Source organism: Pelodiscus sinensis, chromosome 2 (genome assembly GCF_049634645.1).
Source record: "Pelodiscus sinensis isolate JC-2024 chromosome 2, ASM4963464v1, whole genome shotgun sequence".
Classification (NCBI taxonomy): Eukaryota; Metazoa; Chordata; order Testudines; family Trionychidae; genus Pelodiscus; species Pelodiscus sinensis.
This window is the reverse complement of record NC_134712.1, coordinates 1,863,878-1,886,896: the sequence shown is the minus strand read 5'-3', so window position 1 is coordinate 1,886,896 and position 23,019 is coordinate 1,863,878. Positions and strand designations below refer to the sequence as shown.

Below are 23,019 nucleotides of genomic sequence, written 5' to 3'. Positions count from 1 at the left end.
GAAAGAGACAGGTTTGAACTCCCCTGAAATCTGTGACTTGAGAGCACTACGATCATTTAGTCGGAGTTCCTGTATCACACTGGTCATAGAATTTCACTTAGGCTACGTTTAGTCTAATGGCTCCATCGACAGAGCCATGTAAAATAGTTTACTCGGCATAGTCAAAGAAGCGGGGATTTAAATAATCCCCGCTTCATTAAAATAAAAATGGCCGCTGCACTGTGCCGACGATCAGCTGATCCGGCACAGTGCGGCAGTCTAGACGCGGTGCGGTCGACAAAGGAAGCCTCGTGAAATGAGATTTACCAGAGCGGTCGACAAAGGCTTAGTTTGTCGACTGCGCCACGTCTAGACTGCCGCGCTGTGCCAGATCAGCTGATTGTCGGCACAGCGCAGTGGCTATGTTTATTTTAATGAAACGGGGATTATTTAAATCCCCGCTTCTTTGACTATGCCGAGTAAACTACTTTACGTGGCTTCGTCGACGGAGCCGTGTAGTCTAGACGTAGCCTTAGTGGTTTCTCCATTAAGCCTCTTGTCTTGTGAGTGGGCTAGGACAGGTCTGGGCAATAATTTTTGTGGGAGGGGGCACTTCACCAATTTTAGTAGTGGTTCCAGGCTGGCTCTGCCCCCAGAAGGGGTGGGGCATCAGGAGGATGGGGCAGAGCCTAGGCAGAAGGGGTGGTTCCCTCTAGGCACCATGTATGGGGGAGAGGAGACTTCATGTGCTCACGGGGAACCATGCGGAATCTCTTGGTTCCTGCCCCCGCCATGCCAGGGGTGTGCAGCGCCCAGAGGGAACTGCCAGCCATTTTAAACAGCGTACCCTTGGCGGGGGAGGAGACTTGGTGCACACCTCTGCCCCCAAACACTGATTAGCCTGGGGGTGGGGGAGCGTGCAAAGTCCCTCATCCCGCCAGACTGCCCTGCCAGGGGCCTGCAGCACCTACAGGGATCCGCCAGCTGTTTTGAAGAGCTAGTGGTTCCCTCTAGGTGCCACATGCTGTTGGCGAGGGGAGGAGACTTCACACGCTCCCCTGCCCCCAAGCCCCGATTAGCCTGGGAGCAGAGCGCAGCTGGGCAGGCCACGGGCAGATCAGATGGCTTGGTGGGTCGGATCCCATCCGCCAATCGTATCTTGCCTACCCCTGGGCTAGGAGCACACTCCTCAAATCAAGACTGGTTTCTTTCTAAAGATTTTAGATGATGGAGAATCCACCACATCTCTTGGTCAGTTGTTCCAATAGTTAATTCTCAGTCTTAAAAATGTGCTCCTTATTGTTAGCCTGAGTTTATCTAGCTCCTGCTACCTTCCCCTAGATCTTATGCCTTTGCTAAGGACCCCGAGCCCTCTACTCTCAGAAAGCTTCCCTGCCCCATAAGTACTTATAGACCACGATTAAGACAGCTCAGCTGTCTCTGACAAGCCAAGCAGACTGAGCTTCTATACAGTGAAAGGAGAAATATGCGTTCACTTAGGGTACGTCTAGACAACAGGGTTTTGTTGACAGAAGTTTTGTCGACAGATACTGTTGACAAAGCTTCTGTTGACAAAAAGCGTCTAAACTACATCCAGTACATGAGAGTGTGGATGCAAAGGACAGTGTAGATTCAATAATGCCTTCTATTGACAGAACTCTGTCGACAAAAGGCGTTATTCCTCGTAGAATGAGGTTTACATACGTTGACAAAACTGCTGAGTTTTGTCGACGTTATGTCGACATAACTCAAAGGCAGTGTGGACGTAGGTATAGTTTTGTCGACAAAACCCTGTAGTCTAGATACACCCTTATTGAGTGGGCTTGGGCAGTTTGACTTTTTTCTTTTTTTTTAAAGGAAGATGCTGTCTGTGCCCAACGTGCTTAATCCTAAGCAGACAAACCAGTCCAGAGGTAGCAGGCCCCGGTGAGGCAGAGGAGAGCAGTTCTTTTGTTTGACAATAGAAAAGTAACAGCGTTTTTCTCCTCTTTGGTGAGCCTGGAGGAAGCTCTGAGCTTTATGGAGGGCTCGGATTTAAGGAAAGTCACCTGTGTATTTGCCCAGAGGGCGGTCCAGGCCTGGCAGAGGCACAGAAACACGAGAGGAGGAACAAGGGAGCAGTCATGGTCAATATACTGTAGTTACTGGGGGCATTGATACCAGTAGTTTTAGGGCAGGGTTGTAAGGACCAGGCCCTATTTCTGTTCTGCCATGAGGCTACTTCACTGTCAGCAATTAGGCATAAAGTGATCAGTTCCCCCATTGCAAAACACAGCCCCTGCTAACGGTGCTGGTCTCTTCCCAGTGGGAGGCCTGAGGTGGGCTTAGTGCCCCTTCCTTTGCCAAAAAGACCCTGCCCCTGAGGTGAGCCTTAGCGCCCCCCCCTTGCCAAAGGGCCCTGCCCCTGAGGTGAGCCTTAGCGCCCCCCCCTTGCCAAAGGACCCTGCCCCTGAGGTGGGCCTTAGCGCCCCCCCCCTTGCCAAAGGACCCTGCCCCTGAGGTGGGCCTTAGCGCCCCCCCCTTGCCAAAGGACCCTGCCCCTGAGGTGGGCCTTAGCACCCCTTCCTTTGCCAAAAAGACCCTGCCCCTGAGGTGAGCCTTAGCGCCCCCCCCTTGCCAAAGGACCCCGCCCCTGAGGTGGGCCTTAGCACCCCTTCCTTTGCCAAAAAGACCCTGCCCCTGAGGTGAGCCTTAGCGCCCCCCCCTTGCCAAAGGACCCCGCCCCTGAGGTGGGCCTTAGCGCCCCCCCTTGCCAAAGGACCCCGCCCCTGAGGTGGGCCTTGGCGCCCCCCCTGCTAAAGGACCCCGCCCCTGAGGTGGGCCTTGGCGCCCCCCCTTGCCAAAGGACCCTGCCCCTGAGGTGGGCCTTGGCGCCCCCCCCCCTTGCCAAAGGACCCCGCCCCTGAGGTGGGCTTTAGCGCCCGGTTCCCTCTCTTTCTCTGGGCCTGTCCCCAGTGAGGTGTGGCGCGGGAGCCAGGCTGTGGTAAGAGCCACCCGGGGAGCTTAGGCCACTGTGGGGAGTCCTGGCCCTCACCTGCCCTATGCAACATGCCCTGAGGGTTGGGGACACACGCTGGGAGCTGTTTTCAGGCCTCTGGCCAGGGCAGGTGGAGTTTCTGGGGCTCCTACAGCAGCTCAGGCTCCCTGGGCAGCAGTGTCCCCCTGAGCAGGGAGGCAGCCCAGCTTCCCAGGTGATTAATCAGCCCTGCCCAGTCAGAGGTGCAGGGCTCCGGGCGGGGCTGATGCTCACCTGGGGAGCTTTGCTGCCACCCTGCTCGGGGACACTGCTGGGCAGCTCCAGCTTCCCACCTGGCCAGGGGGCAGGGCCTCAGTGGGAAGAGGCGGAACGGGGTGGAGCCACAGTTCCAGAGCTGGTGACACCCCCTCCCCGTTTCTACCCAGGGTCTTGCATTCCCCTGGGGCTCCCCCAGACCCATGTGTTAATCCACTGGGCAAGGCTCAGTCTGCTCATCTGCATTCCCCTCTGCTGCAGGTTTGCCAAACCTCCCTGAACCGAGGGTGTGGCTGTGCCCACGCTCTGCTCCCCTGCAGCCCCAGCTTGGAGCTTGGTCAGCGGCCAGGCGCTGGTGTGGCCAGGGGCAGCTCTAGCTGGTGCTTGGCCCAGCTGGCGGGAGTCTGGCCCAGCCAGCACAGCCCAGTGAGTCTGAGGCCAGCTGGGGTGCAGCCAAGAAGGTCTCAGGCCAGCAGGGGGGCTCAGGCTGGCCCACTCAGCTGGGCAAGGCTGGCAGAGGGTTGGGCCGGCTGGCGTGACCAGGGGTTGGCCAGGAGTCCTCTGGCCAGGGGAGCGAGGAGCAAGGGCTGGGGGGCAGAGCTTCAGGCAGAAGGGGCAGGGCTGGCCTCCCCGCAGGTGTATTCACCCGCCGCCCCTGTCCCAGCTCACATAACACATACGTCGTCCATTCAGCGCTCTGGACTCCACAGAGTCTCACTTAGCTCAGGACCTTCCGTCAAGAATATGGCAGGAACTTGGCGAATCTGCCACACAGAGTGAGTAGCCCAGGCACAGACGTCTCCCTCGCATGCCCTGATCAGACTGTCCCCGGTGACTGTCAGCAGCAGGCAGAATTTTGCCTGGCTGTGGGAGGAACGCCGGATTTAGGAGAAGTCGGCATGTGGGCGGGTGACAGAAGGCGTCCAATGGCTCTTCCCCTGGGTGGGCTAGGAAGCATCTGAGCTGCTTCGAAGGCTGAAATGCGACACAGAGCTGGCCGCATGTGTCCTGCGCTGCAGTTCGGCCGCCCTTCGACCCTGCAGCGGGGGGGGGGGAGCCTTTGTCTGGAGCCTGTTCCCTGCTCTCAGGGCGGGTGTCCTTCTCTCTGTAGCACTTGTGGAAGTGTTAGTACAAGCTGAGCCCTGGGGACCCAAGGCAAGTCAACCAGGCTGAGCATCCCAGCCCACCTGCCCAGTCTCCTGCCTGTGGGCCGGGGGCCAGCATGTGTATTAGCTAATTGGAGCCACAGTCCCATGCATTCTGCCTTGCCAAGCACCTCCAGTGGTGCTGGGGAGCCAGAAAATGACAGACCTGCGCTGGAGGGGGACACAGGCTGGCGGCGACACAGAGGAGATCTGCATTTTGTACAGCAGCCCCCTCCTGTGAAGGGGCCGCAAAGGCAGGAACACGGCTCTGTTTGGTTTTGCCAAATGTTCCAAAAGGGACCATATGGTCCCAGCAGAGAGGCCCAAAGGTCACCAGCCCCTTCCCCCTGAGTGTTGTGTGGAGGGGTTTCCTGGCCTCCCGGCCACGTGGTGTTTTGACAATTGGAAGCTGGAGTTTTTAACTCCGTCGGGTGCGTTGATGCCTGCCGGGAAGGATGCCCCGGGGAACCAGCTCTTCTGAGTGAGTTGTTCTAACTCTGGAGAGAAAGTGCCGTTAGCTGGTGGCGTGTCGGTGGAGTCCGGGTCCCTTGGAGCGAAAGCAACGTGTGTATTGCATCTGGGCAGCAGGCTGCTGTGGATCGAGGGCCCCACCGTAACGTTTTGGAATCTAGATTAAAAGGGTGAAGGGACGAGGCAATTTACCGTGAGGCGGGGGAGAGTAGAGAAGTCGGAGATGTGGGGGCTTCCCTGAGACATTTGCTTCTCCCTTTATGCTAAGAATTGCTGGGAGCCCTTGGTTAGCCCATTAGAGCGTGAGCCGGGGAGTGTAACGAGGGACCTTATCCACACTGCTGCCTCCTCCTCTTCCTTTCCTTGCGTCAGTGTCCTTGTCCCCAGCGACGCATCTTCCAGAGAATTGAAACTCTCAGGGCTGGGTAGAGAATCCCCACATTGCAGGGAGGTTTGGAAGAGCATCCTGATGTGAAGTGGACAGGACAGGATGGCCCTACACAGCCTTTCTCAAACTGGGTCCACCAGGGAACTCCAGGGAGACTGCAGGCCCACTGGTCAACTCCCCTTCCTCCCAGTGCCTCTGGGGCCCTTGGCCCAGGGCTGGCTGCCCTAACCTCATGCCACCCCTGTAGCTCCCATTCGTTGCAGTTCCTGGTTCTGCAGCTCCTATTGGCTGGCAACTGCAACAAACAGGAGCTGCAGGGGCGGTGCCTGTGGGCCCGAAGCCAGTGTGCGGAGCCTCTGGGCATCCCTGCACATAGGGGCTGCAGAGACCTGGAAGCCGCTTCCGTTAGCCATGGTAAGCGCTGCCGGGTCCCTGCGCTGTAACCCCTTGCCTCTGCCCTGGAGTCCCATCCACCCGCTCCAACCCCCTACCCCCCCATGCTTCTCAGTGAGGGTTTTATTTTCTCTTCATTTGGGGGCCCGGTCAGTGAGGGGTTTTGTGTTTGGTTTTTTGCTCACTTGTGTGTGGCTCCAACTGATTTTTTGAAGGCCAGTGGCCTCCAACCTAAAAACGGTTCCCTACCCCTACTTTAAAACCCGCAAGATATAGAGAATCTGCCATAGTCCAAGGTTATGTGCTGTAGAGGTTAACTACCCTTGCTGTGAAAAGTGTCCATGTTTTCAATTTGCTTCAGCTTCCAGCCAGTGCATCTTGCTAGATGCAGGAGTTATCTAGTATCCCATCTTCTCCCTTGAAAAGAAACACACAACGACTTGCCGATGATCTGACTCATGTAGGCCTGTCACAAAAGGGCAGCCTAGTTTCCTTTGAAAGTTTGCTAATAGCTTCCTGCTGATGCTATAAAACAGACCTTCTAACTTGAGTGATGGCTTATTTTTCCAGATTCCTGTCCAATACAGTGGCTTTTCCCCTCTCCTCAGTCTTGTCAATTACTCAATGTTGTGCCTCATCAAGGGATTTTGTTTTGCGGAGTCAGAACCTTCAAAACCCACCCTAACGATGATGAGTAGTGCATTCTTAGCAGCAGTGATGGAGTGGTGAATTTTGATCTGCTATGAAATAAATCGATACCGAATGTCTGTCAGGCGTGACATGCTACCATATTTCTCATGGTCTTGAAACTTGTAACTTGCAAGTGAGGGACAAGACAGTCGCCATCAATCTCATGTCTAGTCCGGTGTGTCACTAGGAGGGGTTGCTTACAATCCAACTGCGATTCACCAGCGGCTGAATGAAGAGCAGTTCTGGGCACACCGTGGGCAGTAGCAGGGAGCAAGGACCAGGGGAAAACATCTTATTTCTCCTGACGTGCTCTCTCCACCAAGATCTTGTTGCAGGGCTTAGGATGGGAATAGGGATTGTTAGCTACTCCAAGAGCTTGCTTCCAGGCATGTCATCTTGTGGCCGTGCAGCAGCACACACGGTGTACGGCTTGGGGTCACTGAGAGCTCGCGCGTATGCAAGCCTGAGCATTGAGTCATTCTCTTCTAATTGCTCTTGAGCTGGCATCTCGCGCCACTTTCTTTGAAGCCCTCCAAGGCACTAACATCTGCCAAGTGAACATGTGCATATTTTAGGGCGGAACATATTAAACGCTGCTTCATCTGCTGCTTACACTGAAATCCCAAAATCAGTACTTTGGACAGGAATCCCAGCAACTCTTGAGTGTGCTCAAATTTTGCAGGCACCCAAAGGTTGAGGGCTACGTTGTGCAATCTTGGTGAAAGAGGTGGCTTTCGTGTCAGTTCTTCAAATGTATAATCCCCCCCCCCCTCCAAAAAAAAAAAAAAAGAGCCATAGCAAGGGTGACATGAAATAGAAGAAATCAAATATAGCTGAGCCGGGTGTTGCAGTCGCTGCTGACTTGCATCATCTGAATCTCATGGACTCAAAGCCTCCCAGAAGCTCTGGGGAGGTTTTTAATCAGAACATGGGAAGGTTCTTCCGGCTGCTCAAGACAGAGGCTCCAGTACAGTAATTCTGCTTTTATGGTAGAATCCTAGAACACTAGGGCTGCGTCTACACTGGCAGGATTTTGCGCAAATACTTCTAAAGGAAAAGTTTTTCTATTAAAAGTATTTGCACAAGAGAGCATCTACACTGGCATGTGCCTTTGCGCAAAAGATTTGCTTTTGCGCAAAAGCATCCATGCCAGTGTAGATGATCTCTTGTGCAAGAAAGCTCCTATGGCCATTTTAGCCATCGGACTTTCTTGCACAAGAAATTGATGTTACTTGTCTACACTGGCCTCTTGCGCAAGAATACTTGTGCAAGAGGGCTTATCCCTGAGCAGGAGCGTCAGAGTATTTGCGCAAGAAGCACTGATTTTGTACATTACAACGTCAGTGTTCTTGTGCAAATACTCACGGCCAGTGTAGACAGGTGGGAAGATTTTGCGCAAAAGCACCTGCTTTTGTGCAAAATCTTGCCAATGTAGACACAGCCTAGAACTGTCAGGGACCTCCATGAGGTCATCAAGTCTAGTCCCCTGTCCTCACAGCAGGACCAAGCACCATCTAGATCCCTGACAGATGTCTGTCCACCCTTCTCTTAAAATCTCCAGAGAGGGAAATTCCACAACCCCTGTAGGCAATTTATTCCAGTGTTTCACCACCCTGACAGGTAGGAAGTTTTTCCTAGCGTCTAACCTAAACCTCCCTTGCTGCAGTTTAAGCCCATTGCTTCTTGTCCTATCCTCAGAGACCAAGGAGAACAAGTTTTCTCCTTCCTTCTTGTGACGCCTTTTTAGATACTTGAAAACTGCTCTCATGTTCCCTTTCAGTCTTCTCCTTTCCAAACTAAACAAGCCCAATTCTTTCAGCCTTCCCTCATAGCTCATGTTCTCTAGACCTTTAATCATTCTTGTTGCTCTTCTCTGGACCCTATCCAATTTCTCTGCACCTTTCTTGAAATGTGGTGCCCAGAACTGGACAGAAAACTCAAGCTGAGGCCTAATCAGCACAGAGTAGAGCGGAAGAATGACTCCTCGTGTCTTTAAGACATCATATTCCCAGCTGAGTCTGCAAGACATGGGTTATTAGGCTCAACTCCTTCCTTGGTAACGATCCCACCTGTGATTCAGGTAGGGGAGAACAAAGTAAATTCCCTCCCCCTCAGGCACGTTGTTGCAGAAGGGTGCTTGAGTGCCAGCAGTTACAAATGTTTGGTATAACAGAGGAACTTCATCCCAGTCCACTTGCTCAGCCTGTTGCTTCTAATCCAAGCTTTTAAAACGTGCTTGAAGACCTTCTTCCATGAGAGCCTATTCCAGTGGCCACTGAAGCCAGTAGAAAGTGTCCGATTGACTTAAATTGACTCAGACTATAGCCCAGAGCTAGACTGTTTTCGAAGGGTTTGTCTCCATTATGGGCTGGATTCACCCTGCAGCAATTGATCCACCGGTGGTCGATTTAGCAAGTCTAGTAAACCCCTACTAAATCAACCACTGATCACTCTCCTGTTGTCTCTGGTGCTCCAGCAGAATGAGAAGAGTAAGAAGTGTCAACAGGAGAGTTTTTTTCTGTTGTCCCCTCACAGTACGGACCCTGCAGAAAATAGATCTAAGCTACATCAATTTGAGTTTCGCTTAACGTTAGTCAAATTGCAGATTATATTGACCTGTCCTTGTCATGCAGGCCAGTCCTGAGTTATGTCCTGGCCTTCTGAAGCTGCTTGAGCCAAGACTCAGTAGATTGTGTGAAAGGAGATTGCAACTCATCTGGAGGAGTAACCGTAGTGTTTGGATTTGGATTCAGGACTGAACATGGGAACAGATGTCTGCAAGGACTGCCGAATATGCTGGATACCGAGAGAGTGAGGCAGGGAGAGAAAAGGGACTAACTGATTCAACACAGCGCTTCGGCAAGTCATAATTTTAAGGCTCAGAAGCCTCATTAAAATTAGCTTTGACAGGAGCTTAATTTTATTGCCACTTCCCTGAATAAAATTTGAGTTCTAGCCTATTAAGGAGAGAGCTTTTTTTTTCTCCTTTATGAAACCAGCATCCAAGTAAGTGTGTGTGTGTTTTCACGGCATGTCTTTTAGAGAATTGATCAGGAAGAAATAGTTTCTCTAGCTTCGTGCTTTGTTGTATAAAGATGTAACAAAATAAATGTCCAACCTTTTGTTCGGTGTGGAGGAATTGCTAGGCATTCTATAAATAAGCCTGATGATTTATGTAGCCCATTATAGAGGGTTGTTAAAGGGAAGAGAGTCCCCCCTACTTCTCTGTGGCATTAAAGATGCATGTTAAGCAAAGCTGGAGGTGTAGCTCGTTCATGCTGAGTCACATGTGCACGTGTGTATAAAAATGGCAATGCTTCCATTAGATGAAGACAGCTAGTGGTTGAAATCAAGGGCCTGCATGGAGCAAAGTGTAAAGAGACAAGGCATCTCTGCTTTGTGTTCAGTCAAAAGACAATCAAGTAGAAGACTTAAGATTGTCCAGGGACGACTGACATTTGACCTTGTGTAACATTTTCCTAACATTGTGTGTGGGAGAGAGTCTGCAAAGCAACACTTCAACTGGCATTACGAGGCGCCAGGGTTGTTCTCTCAATGAGTCCAGATCCAGTCTACCCAGTGTGGCGTGATCGTGTTTTCTAACTGCCAGCTCCTGTGAACTCCCTCCTGCATCTAAGAATCTAGCTGGGTTCTTTCCTCCTTGCACATCAAGGGCCGCACGTTTCCGTGGAGGAGGTGTGGGGTCTCGGATGGAGGTTGGGTGCAGAAGGTTGCACAGGATAAGGAGTGGAGCTCAGGAGACGGTGTGAGGTCTGGGAAGGAGTTTAGGTGAAGGAGGGGGCTGTGACCTAGGTCAGGGGATGGAGGGGTAGGGTCTGGGAGGGAGTGGGGGTGCAGAAGAGGATTCTGGTCTGGAGGAGGGGTGGAGGAGGGGGTGCAGGGTCTGGGAGGGAGTTGTGACCTGGGGCAGGTGGGGTGCAGAGGGTTTGGAAGGTGACCTGGGGGTGTGGGAGGGGCTGGGGTGCCAGAGGCAGGCTCTGGCTGGGTGGCACTTACCGAAGCATCTCCTGGCCTGCAGCACCCTCAGGGCAGCTGGGCTCCCTGCCTGCTGTAGCCCCAGAGCATTGAAATGCGCCTGCTCCCTTCACGTGGCTCCCCACTCTGGGAGCGGGGAGAGGCTTGCGCCACCCTCATCTCTCAGGCCAATCTCTCAGCTCCCATTGGCTGGCTGTTTCTGGCCAATAGGAGCAGAGGATTGGGTGGGGGCGGGGAGATCACTTGACGCTTCCCCCTCCCTCTGGAGTAGAGTCAAAGGGAGCAGCCCCGTGTTTCAAGGGTCCCGAGAGGGGCGTCCGTGGGCCGGGGCCAGTGGCTTGGCGGGCCGAATGTGTCCCGTGAGAGGTGTATTGCCCACCCCTCAGTTAGTGTATGGGGGGAAGGGATCTACGAGAAGATTTACCCAGCGCTGCTCACGTCCTTCAGAGCAAGGGGCTGGATACGTGAGGGGTGCGGGAGTTAGGGCAGGGACTTGCGGATGTGGGGGGCTCAGGGCAGGTGGCTGGGAGTGTGAGGAGTCCAGAAGTCAGGGTTGGGGGTGAGGAGGGGCTCAGGGCAGGGAGTGGGCAGTGCAGGAATCAGGGCAGAAGGTTGGGATGTATGGAGGGCTCGGGGGAGGGTGCAGGAGTCAGGGCAGGGGTCGGGAGGTGTGGAGGGTGCAGGGGTCAGGGCAGGGGTCGGGAGGTGTGGAGAGTGCAGGGGTCAGGGCAGGGGTTGGGAGGTGTGGAGGGTGCAGGGGTCAGGGCAGGGGTCGGGAGGTGTGGAGAGTGCAGGGGTCAGGGCAGGGGTTGGGAGGTGTGGAGGGTGCAGGGGTCAGGGCAGGGGTCGGGAGGTGTGGAGGGCTCGGGGGAGGGTGCAGGGGTCAGGGCAGGGGTCGGGAGGTGTGGAGGGCTCGGGGGAGGGTGCAGGGGTCAGGGCAGGGGTCGGGAGGTGTGGAGGGCACGGGGGAGGGTGCAGGGGTCAGGGCAGGGGTCGGGAGGTGTGGAGGGCTCGGGGGAGGGTGCAGGGGTCAGGGCAGGGGTCGGGAGGTGTGGAGGGCTCGGGGGAGGGTGCAGGGGTCAGGGCAGGGGTCGGGAGGTGTGGAGGGCTCGGGGGAGGGTGCAGGGGTCAGGGCAGGGGTCGGGAGGTGTGGAGGGTTCGGGGGAGGGTGCAGGGGTCAGGGCAGGGGTCGGGAGGTGTGGAGGGCTCGGGGGAGGGTGCAGGGGTCAGGGCAGGGGTCGGGAGGTGTGGAGGGTTCGGGGGAGGGTGCAGGGGTCAGGGCAGGGGTCGGGAGGTGTGGAGGGCTCGGGGGAGGGTGCAGGGGTCAGGGCAGGGGCTCCGGACAGTGCATGGGAGTGGCTGGCAGCTGCTCCCTGGGGCAGGGACAGTGGGGGCTGTGCAGCCTGGCCATTAGTTGCTCTCTGGGGTGGTGGGAGCTGCACTGCCTTGCTGGTGGCTGCTCCGTGGGGCTGGGGCACTTGCTGCCCCCTGTGGTCATTCTGTGGTATAACTGCCCCGCATGCTGGCTGCCCCTGTGGCCATTGTGGAGTGGAACTACCCCTCCCTTTCCATTTGATGAGAAGCAGTTGGATTCCAGGCACAGTCCATTGTCCTGGCACAAGCAAACCCTGGCCTTGTGCTTAAGTTAGAGAAGAGAAAGCAGCCTGGCAAATGTGGCAGTGCTCACTCGTACCACAGGAGGAGTTCCCATCAGCCAGAGTCCTACCTGGATGCGCAGACACTCTCTCTCTCCCTCTCTCTCTCTCTCTCCTCCATGTAGTGGAGTCGGGGTTTGGAGGGAAAGTCAGCCGAGAGCAATTCCTGGGAGCAGAAATCTGCCACAGTTCGTGAGTGGCTGAATGGCAGGACAGAGCCCTAGAGAGGAAAGAATTGGGAGGGTGGTCCCTGGGCGGTGGGGATTGGAGACCAGCGTCTATGAATGTGGGTGAGGGTACATCCCCGACACCCGCAAACTAAAACGTTGATGTGACTTGCTGTCCTTGTAACTTCCTTCTTCCCCGTTCCTGTGTTGCAGTTCTTCACCTCCCGGAGTGTTTGAGAAAGAATACGAAATCTATCGGGATTACAATGCGGAAGGTCAACTGCTCCACTACAGGTAGCTGCAATGTATCTACCTTTGGCTGGCTGAACTGTAAACACTGTCACATTGTGTGGGGAGCTGGGGGGGCTCTTTGTGAGTCACTGTGCGGGGGGGGGCGGGGGAAAGCAACTTCCTGTGGCAGGAGGTTTTGCTCACCTTATCTCTTTGTGCCTTTTGATCTGATGTTGTAAACTTTGGCTCCCTAATGCCAGGGTGATAACATCTCCTGGTTGTTTAGACTGGAAGCTCTTTGGAAAAGGAACTGTTACTGCAGTGTTTGTACAGGGCCTCCACAGCGGGGCTTGGTCTGGGTTGGGCCCTAGGCACTAGCCTTGTAAACGTAATGCTTAGAGCAGGGCATGTGGACCTCTGGGCTGGAGGCAGTTTGGTGATTGGTCTGGGAACCGAATGCAGGCGTTTCCTTGTTCTTAAACCTTCAGACCCTACGGCCCCTCCCGTGGGTTTGATTTCTTTAGCCATCTTCTCTGCTGAGCACGGGCTGGATAAGACTGTAGCAAACAGTCATTTATGGGAGCGATTGTTCGGTGTGCATTGCGGAGATTATAAAAATTGCACTTCAGACAGAAGGCTGCCGATCTGTTGAAATGTCTTCTGTGCTGTAATCTTGTCGTTTGAAATGTGCTCAACTGCTTACATTGGGATTTTGGATAACAGATGATCAGTATTTGCTTTGCTCGCTCATTCCTGGAAAAACTAGAGAGTACTAGAAACGGGAGAAATCCCCATCCTTCCTCTTGTCTGCTTGCTGCTCACAAGGCTCTGTGAAGCCAGCAGGATGCTCAGGGCAAAAGGAAAATGAGAACCCATCTCCGGAATCTGAGCAGATCTTGGCAGCCTGGAGCTTTGTCAGTTGCCACGGTGGCCTTCTCATTGAGCCTGCGGCTTGCCAGGTTCCTGTAGAAGAGTGGCCTTGGCAGGGGGTGTCCAAATTGGGGCCAGAGGGGTTTTGGTTTTTGGCTTTCTCAGCTTTTGGTAGGTACTAAAAGGGTTTTGTCTGGGGCTGGAGGGGTGTGTGTGTGTTTGGGTTGCCTGTTTCACCGGGCACAGATCTTCTGCCACCAGGCCTCCTTGCTCTCCAAAGGCGGAGAAGTTGGAGACTTCCCCGGGGGGAGGGACTATAACCAGGCGTAATGTCAATCATAGCTCCAGATGCACCCACCCCGTGGCAAGAGTCAGTGGCCAGCACTTCTGAGCAGAACACACAGAGCTCTCCTGGGTTCCGTTATTTCCACTTCAGTTCATCTAAGGAAGTGGGTTTTGCCCACGAAAGCTCATGAGTCTATACATTTTGGTTAGTTTCTGAGGTGCCACAGGATTCCTCGTCGTTCAACCACAGTTTTCAGGACCCTTGCATTTTTATCTTCCAGACATAAAGCATTGAATTAGGAAATGGAGTTAGGCCAGGCCTGTACACCGGGGAGGGGAGTGCGAAGGGTGCGAAAGCACCCCGTATGGTCCCCTATGTAAGCATGCTCTGGCCAGCCAGGGGAAGGCTGGGGCTGATTTCGCCCCTTGCTTGGGGAGCTGGAGGGGGGGGGGCACATTCACACTCTTGTGGTTACCAAAAAAGCACATTCCCCCCCTCCCCCCCCGAAATTCCTTCGCACAGACCTGAGGGAGGTCTGGCTAGTTTGCTACAGCTGTAGCATCGATGACGTCCTGGTTGGGCAGAGACTGTGGAAGACTACCTGCACTCAGCTAAGCCATGGACTTCCACTACAAGCTGCCTTGCTCTAAGCGGTGATTGCATGTGGGGCGTGCACTCAGCGAACGTTCAAGGTGTTCTGAGCAATGGCTTATGCAGCACTTCCCCTCCCAAGGACGGGTCAGTCCGTCTGTTCTCTAGAGCTGCCTCTCCAAATTGGGAGCGGGAGGGTTTTCTCTTCCTTGGGTAGGGCACAGGCCAGACTGGCCCAGAAGCGAGTATTGTGTTTCCTCAGATGGAGTCTTTCTATCTCCTCCCAGAGCCAAGGCCTCTGCCCACGGCTGCATGGACCAGATGGCACAAGCAGCAGGCCTGATTCCAGTCCCACACGGCACTTCCCAGAAAGGTGGGGTTGAGCGCTGATGGGCCGTCTGAGGGTCAGGGAAGCAGTTCTCCAGGGCACCATGCTCCCAGGAATGCAGCTCCGAAGGCTGCGAACTCTGTTGGTTAGTGGGTGTCAGATTTCCGGCTTGGCTATGAGCTTCGAGGACCGGCCTGTTCTGGGTTCCTTGATTCACACTCACAGTGTGTGAGCGCCTAATGGGACAGCTGTAGCTCCAGAAATGAAGGAGAGGTTCATGCACCGCTTGCAGTCACGTCGGTTTGTATTTCTGACTCGCAGTTAGAACCCTGTTGACTCTGAACGCTCCCTCGGTGCGCCAGTTAATTTCAGAGCCTTAAAACGCTGCCCGCCCCACTGGAGGAACACCCCTGAGTAACGGAGCACATGCCTTTCCAGCCTTCCCAGGTTTGGGCATTTGAGTCTCCGGGACCGTGTGGAAGGGTCGCCGTGATATTTCCGCCACATTTATTCTGTAACGTGTACAGAGCTGGGGTTGGGATTCCCGCCACCTTTCCCAGCTTTGGAAAGCTTCAGATTTCAAGCGAGGCCAGTAGCACCCTAGCTACACGGTGCTTTGCTAAAAGCACGGATGACAACGATATCGTCTTCTCTGTGATTTGTAGTGTGGCAGTCCCTGGGAACCTCAGCCACGTACCAGCACCCTGTGCCAGGCCCTGTACGGACTCAGAATAGGCAGACAAAGCCAGCCCCAGCCTCGGACTGGGGCAGAGCGACCAGGTGGGTGTGGTAATCTCTTATTGGCCAGCTTCTGCTGGGGAGAGACGCGCTTTGAAGCACACATGGCGCCCTTCTCCAGGCCTGTGTGAGCGGCAAAGCTCGTCTCTCTCCCCAACAGCAGTAGGGGCCACAAAAGCTGTTTCTCACCCACTTGCCTCTCTAATGTCCTGGGGCCGACATGGCTGCACCCTGCAAACAAGCTACGTAGAAGACCTGAGACCACGGGAGACGCCCAAGGAAACAGACATGGCTGGCGGGTGAAAGCCCAGCTGGGGACGGCAAGCCCCAGCTACCACCCCAGCCTTCCGCCCAGGGCCCTGCACACTCCAGCCTGATTCTTCCTGGCCATGTGGAAAGCCAGGGCTGCTTGCTGTGACTTCGGCTCGGAGGCTGGGGGAGCCGGGCTGCCTTGCCGCGGCCCCATCCCTCCCCAGGGGCCAGGGAAGCCGAGCTGCCTTGCCGTGGCCCTTGCCTTCCCCGGCGATGGCCCAGCCTTAGGTGGTCTGACGTGTGGGTAGTTTTGGGAAAGCTGCACCTTCCCTTACCTGTGGTACTGACCATGGAAACAGACAATGCTGGTCACAGTGCTAAGCAGCCTCAGGTGCTCTGCCATCAGTTGGCCTGTTTCAGATGGGCTGGCGCCCCCTGCATGAAGCCATCCTGAGACCAGCACGGTGCCTGGCTCGTGACTCATCCATCCTGACGTGCCCAAGAGTTAGACGCTAGAGGGTCTTGCTTGTGCTAGTTGATGGCTGTTGGCTGGGCTGATGCGGTGCTGAGAGCCGGGTCAGAAGCTTGCAGAGGCTGAGTTTGTAACTTTCAGCCAGCTCTAAAACCTCTCCTTTAAACGTGTGCTCTGCTCGCTCACAAGAGCCCATGCACTCTCTGGCCTGGTCACGGGCAATCCCCATTTGGCCCGTGGGATGAAAAAGTGAGAGCTCAGACTTCCCAACACAATTGGCAATGGCTTTTTTCAATCATAACCCTATAGCATTGAATGGTCTTAATGTTCTTGCATAGCCCCAGCGACCTGCTGTGTGTGCAGTCTGGGGGGTGAGGGGGTGGCCAGCCTTGCTGAGTACCTTGTGTGCCCATTTTACAGGTGAAGAAACTAATAGGGGAAGTGATTTGCTCACGTTCTAATTCAGCGTTTGGCTCGCAAGCCTGTGCTTAGCCCATTCGATCGTGTGGCCACTCCTTTAGCTCGCAGGTCGCAGTGGGCTACTCCCTCAGTGGGCATCCAGGCGAGGGACTGAGCAAAGCCAAGCCAGGCTGGAGAGGTAACTGAGGCTGGGTGATTTGCTTTGTGAGCAGCTATTTCTGTAAACAGGCCAGAGATTTGATGCTGATCAAACCTGACCCTCTGCCAGCTGGATTATCACGCTGGATACAAACTGCAGTAAATTAGGAGAGAAAATGTAGGATCTCTCAGTGACAGCAACTGCATGTGCAAGTGGGCGAGTGCCCCCTCCCCCCAAGTCAGAAGGTCTGTGCAGCCTCGCTGCTAGCAGGGCCTTGTCTGCCGTCTGCACGCCGGCCGGCAGCGCATCTTGCAACAGCTGCCCGGGCTTTCTCTCCCTCTCACGTGGGGCCTTGTCCAGCAACTAAGTATGTACAAGATGACATTTCACCGTGGCTAGCGCACATGGGCGGTTGCCTAAGCACATGGTTTGCTGGAGAGAGGCTTGTGTCTCTTCCCCCGCTCAGCTTTATTGGCGGTAACCCCCAGATCACCCTTCCCTCCCCCCTCACACCCCCGGCTGTGCCAGATGGGGAGCTAATTATCAGCTGCAAGACCCCTGTCTGTTTAATTAGCTAAAACTGGATTGTTTGGGGGAGGAACCAAGCAGAGATGTCCTTTTCTTGTGGGCCTTCGTGAGCAGCCGAGAGGGAAATGTGCCTGTCGTAATAGCGGGAGCTGCTTTGGAGTGCATGGCCAGCCCTCCGCGAAAGCCCAGCTGTGCAGGCCTTGGCTTCTGTGCCCGAGGGTGAAAGTTGTGGCTAAGACTTTCAGCCGTGCCTCGTGACTTTTGGGTGCCTGTCAAGGGGCCTGACTTTCAAGGGCAGCTTTCTGAAAATCAAGCCCCTCTCCTGGAGTTCAGATGTCTCTGCTTGGGCTCCCCCAAACTGTAGCTGCCCATCTCGGGAGAGATGCTGAGGAAGTACATGGGCTCTACAAGCCCAGGGAGAGAGCCGTGGTCTAGAGCGCAGCTGGGAAGAAAGGAGGGAGAGCCGAACCCACGGAATCATGACACAAAATGGCCATTGCGCTTGGGCACAGCCTGGCCCCACCGTGCCCGCTCGGAGGCAGTGAGTTTGATCCCTGGCAAGGAGAGGGTGCTCCATGCCACACTCTTACAACCCTTCTGCCCGGCCCTCAGGTGGGGATCCATGGGCAGCGGTGTCTTGGCCAGAGAAAGGGGGTTTGAGTGTTTGGGGGAGATCAGAGGATCTCTCCGAACCCCCCTTTGTCCTTCCAGCGCTCGCAGCCACTGAGCGACCTGGAGCAGTGTGGGCTAGAGAAAGGGTGACAGGCTAAATCCTGCCCCAGCTCGAGGGGCCCGTGTTGCTGCTGTGCCTGGCTTGCAGAATTCCCTCCGGCGCTGCAGCTTAGCTCGCCAGCGTGCCGGAGAGCCACCCGTTTGCTGCCTCGCTTTCATCCAAGCTGCCCCCATAATCAGTCAGCCTCAGAATCCACCTTCTTATATTCAGCCGCTGGCAAATCCCAGGCAGCCTCCATTCATAAAACGTTCTTGAGCCGTTACTGCAGGGCACGGCTTGAAACACGTGAATGGAGCCGAGCCAAACCAAAGCACAGGAGCAGTGCGGGGGCTAAAGCCATTGAATATAGAGACTGGGGGAGCATGAGGCGGCTCTGCCTTAGCGCTGTAAACGTCTTTGGCACCGCACAGAGATGAGACCAGGTTCTTGCCCCAAAGAGCTGCAGGGCGGATGAAGAGGTAGGACGTGTGCGGACACACGGCAGGCTTGGGACGGGGGACAGAAGGACACGTTGCGCCAATGAGGCTGTTCTCCTGCTGCCATGGTTGATGTATCTTGGTGGTTGTCTTAATATTTTTATTCACTCTCCTTCCTCCTTTGTCATTTCCTTACCCGTTGTGTGCTCACCCCCGGGTGTGCGTCCGGGCACGTGCCCCACGGCAGACGAGGGAAGGACGGGGGTTCCAGGTCTTGGGGAAGAGGTGTTTGAAGAGAATCTGTGGAGAGGGAGGAACCCTGGTCATGGTTTCCAGAGTTGTGAGAGGGAGGGCATGTGGGGCGGGCCAGCGCAGAGTTGAGAGACGAGGGAGGCTAGTGAAAGTACATCGCTAGGGCCTTACCAAATTCCTGGCCATTAAATGTGTTAAGGACTATGAAATCTGGTCTTCGGTGTGCTTTTACCCAGGCAGATTCCATGGGGGAGACCAGCGTGTTTCTAACTGGGGGCCTGACCCATAAGGAACTTGCAGGGGGGGGGGTCACACTATTGCCACCCTCACTTCTGCGCTGCCTCCCGAGCTGGGTGACTGGAGAGTGGCAGCTGCTGACTGAGGGCCCAGCTGTGCGAACCAGGGATGTTAAAGACTAGTCGACTCTTCGATAAGCATTTACTTAGCGGATAGTCTGTCGCCTAGTCGATTCCCCCTCCCCCCTTTTGAGAGAGAGCCAGCAAAGGGGGGAAGGGTACTTCAGAGTGGCTGGGGCGCCCCCCGTTGACCCCGGGCTCCGCTGCTGCCCCTTTGAAAGGCGTGGAGTAGCTGAAATCAGGGTATTTACGACGTTTAAAATCCTATGACAACGCATTGACCAAAATGGACCGTGAGGTTGGCAGGGCCCTATCCATCGCGGAGGCTTTTTAGCTTTCCCTGGGGCTGCCGGAGCCCCGCTGCTGGGCTTTTCTGGGAGGAGGGGCCTCGTGGCGGGCAGAGGGCCGTGTGTTGCGAATTTGAAAGTGCCGCTCTGCGCCTGCCTTTTGGCAGGGTGTGCTGTGAAATGCCCCCGTGCACCCCTGGATCGGCACCCGGGCACTGTGTGCTCAGGCCCCTGGCCCTGCACTTCAAGCTGTGTGCTGTGAGAGCCATGTGCCTGAGCCGCCCGTTGGCAGGCTGACATCCTTGGAAGGGCTCAGGCTGCCCCAGGCTCTGCAGCAGGCTCCTTGGAACGAATGTAAAGCAGGGTGGGGAACCTAAGGCCCAGGGGCCGGATGTGGCTCCCAGCTTGCCTGGATCCAGCCCCTCCCAGCACTGGGGAACCCGCTGGGACTTCAGCTCCTCCCCCACTGTCCCTCCCTGGGACTGGAGCACCCAAAATCCACTAGCTTGGGCCCCCTGGCTCTGGTGTGGGAGGGGAATGTGGGGAGGGTCTTTCTCCTTCTCAGTCGGGGCCATGGCAGGGTTTGGGGGTTTGTTTTGCTTCTCATTTGTGTGCGGCCCCCGACTGATCCTTCTGTGGGGCAGCGGCCCCCGGCCCACAAAAGGTTCCCCAGCCCCGAGTAAAGGGAGCTACCTGGAATGTGCTGTCCTCAGTGCAGCCTTCTGACAATTTGCTGGGGGAGGGGGTGTGTCCAGCACAGCAGATGATGATTAGTGGGTGTCATTAAGGAGGTGATGTCTGTCTTTCTCTGTGTCTCGATGGCGATTGTAGGAGAGCCCTCGCGTCCTAATCGCCTCAAGATGGCCAACTGCAATAATTAGCCTTGTTTTTAACTCCTCTTATTCTCTCGGGGTTGAACATAAAGCAGCGGGGTGTGGTCCCTTGACCCCGGAGCCGTAGATGATCCCAAGGGCCAAGAGAGCGTTTCTTCTCTTCTTGAGCCTGTGGGCCGTCCAGGGGGATGAATTCCTTGTGCATCCGTGGGGCAGATGTGTCAAGAAAGAGTTAATCAGATCTGCGAAGCTGCTAGCCCCCTCCCTGAAGCCGATTCATTGCTCTGATGTAATGCTTCCCTTGTGCTCCTTTGATTGACTGGTAGGGCCTGGAGTCCTTTTCAAACGCGCCAGAGCTAATCTGTCTTGTTCACAATGCGCCAGCTCACCTGCTCACGGACTTGAATCCATCTTCTGTCTTAATCAACAGCTGCCTCTCCTCTGGTATCTTACTGGCCATGATTCAACCCAGCGGGGGCTTACTAGCGCCCCTTTTTGTAGTGGCGCTTTGGCCGTGGCTGTATGGAAAGCGATAAACCTCCACGGCTGAACCCTGTCATCACAACCCAGAATCCTGTGCTCTCGCGGGCTCCCTGTGCGGTGTCGCTAGCAGATATGGGCGCAGTGTGTCCTGTCGGGGAACAGCGCTGTGACTCTCTTGGGAACGTCCCGCAAGCAGAAGAAGATGGCCTTAAAACAGAGCCCTCATTCCACTGCAGAGGCAAGAGTAATGCAGGGTCTGCTCACTTAGGTGGAGACAGTAACCTTTTCACTACAGTCTCCCGGGCCTAGGCCAGGCTGGGAGCTCTTTGCTACTGTTGTCTAGCTCAGAGTGAGTAAACTCATGGCGCTAACCGCTGCCTTAAGTACTTAGTAAGACACAATCAGAGTCTGTCTACACTACAAGTTTTTGCGGCAGAGAATATGCTAATGAGGGACTCATTAGCATGAGTCGCAATGTCATTAGCATATTTTCTGCCGATGCTTTTTGCGCAAGGGGTTTTTGCTCAAAAAGAAGCCGTGTAGCTGCTTCCGTTTAGCGCAGAAAACCTGGAGAGGCATAAGGATCTTGCGCAAAAGCGGTTTTTTGCGCAAAACGGAAGTGGCTACACTGCTTCTTTTTGGCAAAAAATCCTTGTGCAAAAAGCACCGGCTGAAAATATGCTAATGACATTGTGACTCATGCTACCCTTATAGTGTAGACATAGCCTCAGAGCAAAAGGCTAGTTAGACCAGTTAGCTCTTCCAGCTCCTCCTTCCAGGCCCATTGCGGGATGGCTCCTTGCAGCATATTCTGCTAACATGAGCCTCAAAGATAGGGCTGCAGCATCCTCCACCGAGGGCTGGGACATCTTCCCGTCCTGCCCAAACGCTCCCTTATCCTGTGTTCCACTGCAGCTGGTGCTGGGCTGGTTAACAGGCCAGACTGCAAAAGTGGAAAGTGTGGAAAGTGATTTGGGGTTAGATCCCAGGTGTCCTGACCAGCTGGCAGCACTGTCTCTGTGGACTGCCAGCCAGATGAGTGCTTGGGAGGCTCAGTCAGGGGGACGTTCACCAGCTGTCAGCAGAACTCTTGCTCAGTTTGCTGCCTTTGTGGTTTGAGATCACCACAAAGTCCCCTCATGTGAGCAGCAGGTGAGTGAACCAGTGAACATGTGGGGTAAAGCAGGGTGTTTTCTGGGGAGCCAGGTAGGGTTGCAACAAAAATACCGGACACACTTGACATTCCACACAATCTGCATTCCATCTTAGTTAGAAAATACCGGACAGCTCTAGTTTCACAGTTCTAGTTTCTCAATTTGTTTCCGAACAGAAAGCTCAAATACTGGACTGTCCGGTTCAAAACTGGACACCTGGCAACCCTAGAGCCAAGCGACGGTCTGATTTCCAAATGGAGCAGGTGGCTTCTTTAATTCCCGTTATTTACAGGGTGACCTGATGGGCTTTGCAGAAAGGCAGGTGACCTGAGGTCCCGGCTGTATGAGGAAGTGGAGGAGGGAGTCCAAAGAAGAAAGGGGTGGGCCCTCTCAGGAGGACGGTCTGTGCTGGGGGGCACGGGGGATGTGAGAGTTGAGCTGTAGGAAGGAGCAGAGCGGGTCAGGGCCTTGGAGGCGTGCATGGGGAGTGGACTTGATGCTGACAGCATGGGGAAGGGAGCAGAGGGGTTAGCAGAGGTGAGATTCGGGGTGGCAACAGCATGGTTTCGTATGGCCTGGAGGGGGGTAGGCCCGAGTAGCAGTGGAGGCAGGAGATGGCCCAGATACCGGACGGAAGGAGTGGAGAAAGGTGCCGGTTTTGAGATGCTGTAAAGAAACGAAGAGCAGAAATGTTTTGTGCTGCCAAGTATTTCTGCTGCCCTTTGCCCATAAGCAATGCTCGTGTTCCTGATCGCGAGCTCCATTGCTTTTGTCTGCCATATTGAGATTAGGAATGTGACATTTATGACAAACACCTTGCTATCCCTCAATACTGGAAATATTTTCAAGGTAGATTTTCCTTCTGATCCGTGACTGCTTAAAAAGTCTTTGAGAAATTCAGTGACATGTCACTATTGTTACGAAGGTGAGTGACAAAAATCTATTTTCCATGGCGGCATCACAGAGGACTCCTTACTTGAAAATAATAGCCGTGGTTTGTTATAAACCGGTTCCAATGAAAACCTAACATAGGTCATTTTGTGGAGAGGGGGTTAATCATTCCAGTGCCACATGCCCAGCTCCCTGTGTTACAAGGTGCTCCTGTGGAAACTATAAACAATGCCCCGTAATTCTTTGGGTTTTGCTGCTGGGTCAGAGTGCCCGTAACTAAGGCTGGAAGAGATCTCAAGAAGTCATTCTGGCCAAGCTGTGCTGTGCCTCCGTGTCATGCCCATCTTACGATCTGGGCTAATGAATAGCTGTGTGATCTCAGCTCTCCAACGTGGGGGGTGCCTTTTGCGCTGCTTTATACGCCACTCCAAGTGTGCTTTCACAGCCTCTAGCATGTAAATTACCTGCAGTGAGCGTGCTGCAGCTGGCCAGACTTGAATGACACTGCAGAGTGACACCAACAAATTCCCAGTCCCAGACCTTCCCCAGAAATGTGTCTTGATCTGCCCAGCTCTCCCCTAGACAATACTAGCTCATAGCAAGTCCCTTCCGCTATGAATAGAAAACGATACACACAAGTCCT

At 54.7% G+C, this 23,019-nt stretch overlaps 1 protein-coding gene across 7 annotated transcripts in view; it reads left to right on the top strand.

Annotated features, from left to right (window-relative positions):
- The window catches only part of ARHGAP39 (Rho GTPase activating protein 39), a 344,304-nt gene that overhangs the window by 174,701 nt on the left and 146,584 nt on the right, over positions 1–23,019 (top strand). For 6 of the 7 annotated variants that reach the window (XR_012901161.1, XM_075919971.1, XM_075919970.1 and 3 more), the window contains one exon: positions 12,330–12,410. The exons of the other annotated variant lie outside the window; for it this stretch is intronic. Coding sequence is in view for 5 of the 6 variants with exons in the window: in XM_075919971.1 (XP_075776086.1) it covers positions 12,330–12,410 (81 nt within the window). In the remaining variant the exon portion in view is untranslated. The remainder of the gene's footprint in view (positions 1–12,329; positions 12,411–23,019) is intronic. 7 annotated transcript variants of the gene reach the window in all.